The sequence below is a fragment of the Phaethon aethereus genome (genome assembly GCF_964289735.1).
Source record: "Phaethon aethereus genome assembly, chromosome: 3".
NCBI classification, from domain to species: Eukaryota; Metazoa; Chordata; class Aves; order Phaethontiformes; family Phaethontidae; genus Phaethon; species Phaethon aethereus.
In genome coordinates, this window is record NC_138576.1 from 22,675,665 (window position 1) to 22,681,521 (window position 5,857).

At 41.4% G+C, this 5,857-nt stretch overlaps 1 protein-coding gene across 1 annotated transcript; it reads left to right on the top strand.

Annotated features, from left to right (window-relative positions):
• Positions 1 to 417: 417 nt before the first annotated feature.
• Positions 418 to 5,857, top strand: ALKAL2 (ALK and LTK ligand 2; the record flags this gene model as incomplete). Its single annotated transcript, XM_081997629.1, has 4 exons — positions 418 to 676; positions 3,162 to 3,215; positions 3,327 to 3,407; positions 5,793 to 5,857. The coding sequence occupies 4 exons, from the start codon at positions 418 to 420 to the stop codon at positions 5,855 to 5,857; spliced, it is 459 nt and encodes a 152-aa protein (XP_081853755.1).

The following is a 5,857-nucleotide window of genomic DNA, read 5'->3' on the forward strand; positions in this document are numbered from 1 at the left end:
CGCTCGCTCCGCGGCCGCGGGCGGGGCCAGGCGAGGCGGTACGCGCCGCTAGCCCGTCGCCGCCGGGGACCCGCTCCGCCGGGGCGCAGGGCGAGGGTGTCCCACCGAGGCACCCCTCGCCTCGCCCCGCGGCTGCGCAGCCCACCCATCCACCGTCCCACCCGCGGGACCCCCGTGGGCGCGGGGTGCTGTGCGGGCGGCTCTCCCCGCGGGGCTGCCGGGGCGGGCTGGGCTGGGCTCCCGCCGTGTGTGACCTGGCAAGCGGTCCCGGGGCCTTCCTCCTGTAGCGTTTCCCTTATCAGCCCCGTGGGTCTCCCCACCTCCCATCCACTCCCGTTTTTCTCTTCCAGCGAAGCGGGAGGCCTCCCACAGCCGCGGGTCCTTCCTCCTCATCTGCGCCCTTCGGGTCAGACTGCGATGAGCGGACTGAGGTCTCCTGGGCTGCTGGGGCTGCTGCTCTTAATGCTCTCGGCAGGACACTGCAAAGAGAAAACCGACTCCGCAGATTTGAAGGACAGGCAAAGTCTCTTAAATCTCATCATGGAGATCATCCAGGAACTGAAGCAGTACCATCTGGAGAAGGACAGTGGGATGCAGTACTTCTCCAAGCGTGACTATGACTTGGATCAAAGGGAAGTGGCCGACTATGGAGGATACCAGGACGAGCAGCGAGTTGGTAAGTCACAGTCCATGACTTGGGAGATCTGTTGTGCTTTTTTTTCCTAAGGGTGCCTTGGTGAATCAGACATCACATCAGGTTACTAATTTTATGTCAAGAACTCACCGCTCAAAATGCCTGCAGATTCCCTTTGGTATCATAAACTGACACAGGCGGCAAATTTGGAATAGAAAAACTCCGTTCACATCTCAGAGTCTCTTACTCTCCGGATAATGTACTCGACTGAAAGTCTGACTTCTGTGTGTTGGCTTTGAACAAAACCTACTAATAAGGGAAAAGACTGAAATGGGCTGAGATCAAAGAAATAAGGGATGAAAATGCACTTTTTCCTGGAACTTTACCACTTTCTAATATGTGCTTGGTTTAAGTGTTTCTTGGAAATGACCCTAGCAAGAATTCCCCTGCAAGACTGTAGTATGTCCTTATAGATCCACATCTACAAGTCTTTCCTGCAGCTTAGTTTTATTAAACTTTTTGCCCCGCTTGTGAGTCCCTTTTGTGCTCCAGAGGTAGTAGCACCTTTGAAAGACTAGGGAACTGAAACAGAGTGCTCCTCTGTCACTGTACAAGCTATGACTGCTTTGAGACACCCCTGCAGTCATCCTTTGACTCATTTGAATGGCTCCTCTTGAACCTCCAGTGAAAGCCCAGGTTGGTTTGTAAGATCTTCAGGGTTGTACAGTGCAGTCTGGAGGCAGTCGTACCAAGCCACGTAGTGATGGATAGTCACAGCTCAGTTTCTGTGCATCCACATGAAAGTTGATTTGGCTTCTCTTGCTGCCATCTCTAATTTACTGTTCACTGTCCCTCCCCCTACAACGTTACTGCTGCTCATCTTACCCCTCCTCCTGGAAGTGACTTTCCAAATATTTTCCAGGAGATGTCTACTCACCTTTTTTCAAGCTGGCTTTCATTTTACTACTATGCTATTTATTTTGCCTTTATTGATCTGATAAAGCTTCATTGTACCTCTTCTTCATTCTCATTCATATTCACATATCCTCATGATTTGCATTTGGTGGTGGTTGTCATGAAAATGTTACTTCGCTATCTGGGTGATTAATGAATATACAAAGGAAGACAATTTTGTCCCACTTAAGATGAGCATAGTGAGAACATTTTGTTTTAGAAATGAAACATGTTTTTAGAAAAGTTAAAGAGGCCAGACTAAGCAGGGAATCCTGGTCTGCACAACTCTAAATCTCAATGTGGAACACAGGCATGGTCTTTGGCCAGCCTACATCAGCATGTTGGTGCAAAACGGTGGTTTGTGCTGAACAGTTATCTATGTAAATGATACACCCACTTCAGACCAGATTAGTTGGAGGTGGTGTCACTGACTCCTAAGCAGAATTTTTCATTCTGTTATTATAATGGAGTTATTCCCAGCAACTCTGAAAAGGAACTACTGCTTAAGAGTCTTTCATTTCAGTTTTGGCATCACTTTCCTAGTGAGCCTGTCCCACGGGAAATTTCTGAGTGAAGCATGTGTGTTTTTAATGCTTTTCATGACATAATTAGGTCAAATATGATAAGGTCAATTTTACTTACACCGACTAAAGTTAGAAGTAAATGAAGAATGACTTTCGAGAAGTGTCTAACCTCACAAGTGAATCAGATCTGGATGGAAATGCTCTCTGCTTTGTATCTGATAAGAGGTGCCAGGGGAATGAAAAAGGCTGCTCAGGCATTTATGGTCAAATAAATAAAGCACCATGTAGTGTATCATACGCTATCAGCATAGAGTTTGTAACGGAAAGCAATCAAAGATAGCTGTAAATCAGGAAGACACAAGCAAGGGTTAGGGCTAAAATGGATTTCAGTAAACCAGTTTCATTTTGCCATCTGCTGAACGCAAAACGCAAGGCGGTAAACCACAAACATAGGGAGCCAGAAGAGAGCAATTTGCTTGGGATCATTTCCTGTGAATTTTATTTACTGCTGGGGGTAGGGGGAAGATTCCTGTAAGTAGATCAATCCAGTTTTATCATTAAAGCAGGACAGTGCTTGTACCAACATACCTGTGACAAAAGAGTGGATACATTTGCATAAAAGAATTAGAAGACACTAAACCAAACTTGGTCTTTGGGTCTTTACTGCCAGTGGAATACGCCATTTCTGAGCAACCATGAACTAAAATTCCTGGAAGAGTTTAAATCTAGGTAAACTTGATAATGTAATTCATAGAGAGCTAAAATCTGACTCTTTCTTAACTGTCATCATCGTTAATGACTGCACACCTAACAGACATTACTTATTTCATCATCACAGGGTGTTTCACAGTGCATTTTACAGCAGCTTCTCATGCAAAACAAATTCTTGTGATTTGGTCTACTCTGTGTAAAGGACTTTTGACCTCTGTGCATCTGTCAAGATGTAGTGGTGATGTTTGCTGGACAGGGTTTATTCCCTTTCCTCGTACTATGCTTGGCAAGCATAGTTCCAGTGCAGTAGAGTGACTATTCTTTTTTCTGTCCAACAGAAATAGTTCCCAGAGATCTGAGGATGAAAGACAAGTTCTTAAAGCATTTAACAGGTATGTTTTAATTTTGCATTGGTATCCATCATTTCACATAAATACTATAAGCTGCACTCTTCTTTCTGTGAGCTGTGCCGATTCATAACTTATTTTTGCTTTGTATTTCAGGTCCACTCTACTTTAGCCCAAAGTGTAGTAAACACTTTCACCGTCTTTATCACAATACAAGGGACTGCACCATCCCAGCATGTAAGTGCCAAAAACAGAGACTTTCATAAAACAACAGAAAATTCTAAAATGTAATAGCTCTATGAGGTACACGTAGTGATACAATGTTAGAATACGTTCCTTGCAATGAAAAATTTGTAGTGCTCTAAAAAGTACTAAGTACACTTTCCAGCATTGCTAGAACAGCATCAGCATTACAGTGAGGAAACACAACTTTTTCACTGCAAATACACTGTGTAGAATGGCTGTAAACACTGCTTCCTTAGGTACTGATGTATGTGTCTCTGGATACAAACAAAAGGTGTTTGCTTTTCATAGGAACACGAGTCCTCTCACAAATCTCTCATATTTAATTTCTAGTGCTGCAAATTCAAGATAGGATCAGAAATCCAGGTGGGGCTATTTCCTTTTCATTGATTATTTATGTAGAACATATTTTATAGACATTTTATATTTTGACTCTTCAGCTACCAGTCTACCAGTGACATTGACTGGTATCTTTGCAACCCTTGTCTGCAGTGATATTACAAAAGTATAACTTCCTAAGCCTTGGGGGGGGGGAAGCGATGACGGATACAAATAAGCAAATTGATCTTATGCTATCTTATCAGTGGTGGCAGCACAGAGAATTAAAAAAAAAAATAATCAGACATTGACATTTATCAGTCAGTAGATGTGACTCCAGATTCATACTGAGGTGAACCTGTTGAATAAGCAGATGCTATTTTAGTACAGCCTTTTCAGAATGGAAGCACGCTTTATTTTACTTGTCTGAGGTCAACCAGTTGGGTCAGTAGCAGAGCTGGGAATAGAAACAACAGTTACAGATTCCAAGTTTCAAGTATTAATAAATATTTCAGTGCAATATATTTTAAAGGCATATGTGGTGAGAATGGCAGACTTTTTTCCCTATTTGTAAGGCCTCAGATTAGGAATACCTTGGGAAAACAAGGATCTTATAAGTAGTGGCTAACCAGATCACGTTCTGTTTACATGGATGGAGGTGGTCATTGTTCATAACTAGTCTCTTTTGAACAAGCAAATGATCATATTACCTTTTTTGTAAGGATCACAACACAAACATCATTTGACTTGGCACTAATGAGTACTTCAAGCTATGAAGCTAAAAACTAGTTGGTCTTAAAGTCTGAATTAGCCCTTTCCTCCTGACAGGTGACATACCCACCAACAAAATGTCTGGATAATGGAGGATAATTTGTATGAATTATGAATGTAGAAATTATAGCATATCTGTGCTGTGAGTTAGGGATTGTTAACATTGCACCTCTAGGAAACATTAGATGTAGTTACTCATTAATGAAATAATGCCTAACGAAAATCAACATCAGTCACCGGACTGGACTGACTAGCGTCTCCTTTCAGTAACTTTCTTCTAGGAAAATGAGGCAAACAACCTGCTTTAATTCTTCATGCACAGTATGATGTTACTTTTTTATAATATCCTGATTTCAGGTAATACTGTTCATTTTATGTAAAAATTCAAAGGCCTAGCAAAAAAGAAATTAAAAGCATCTATGATGCTGCAACACGGTGGTAGCCAGTACAAAAGCATTTTGTTGGCATACCTTCTAGTGCTTTGTACAGCATAGTAGCATTGGCACCTAAAGAGTAATTTACTCTGCTGTCTGTCTATAACTAACTTTCATGGTATTTGCTTTGTTTGCCATGTTAAAAAAAAACAAACAAAAAACTCTTGATTAACTTTGTAGTTTTGCATTGGTTCTGTCCCTTATTATGAATGCATCAAAAAGCAGAAAGCACTTAAGAACTACTAACAATAGGACTACTGTGGAAAAAAACAATTTTACTAGTTTTAAGATGAAACTCAATAGAGTTATGAATGAATTTGTGTCATGTGGTCACCTACTGGGGCTGGACTTAACATTTCTATGACTAGGAGATGTTATTTGGATAATTTAACAGTTTTTCCAGGCAGAAAATTTACTGGAGACTTGCCTTACTTAATATTGACAGACTTGCTTACTGAGGGCTGGATTTCAAAGACGGTTGAGCACTACTTACTCTTCCTCTAGTATGGAAATACTAGTGTCACATGTTTAGATCCCTCATTTAAGCACAGATGTATAAATTTTCATACATATGCACACTTGGAGAGCCTCCAAGCACATTCATGCTATTTGTTTATAGATAGTACATATGCAGAAGTCAGTTGCATAGTTACATGCGCCATTGGACATGGCTTTCAGTTACACAATTTTTACACACTCCATTTCTAAGTTTAAGGAGCTGATTTCTGTACTGTTGCAAATTAAGGTGTTCATTTGACTTTATTATGACAATAATTTACACACTGTTATCAATTTTGATTTTTAAGGGCAAAATTGGTTACTTTAGTAATCTATGTATGCTCTTTTTTCACAACAGATTATAAAAGATGTGCCAGACTTCTTACTCGGTTGGCAGTAAGCCCGATGTGCATGGAAGGATAA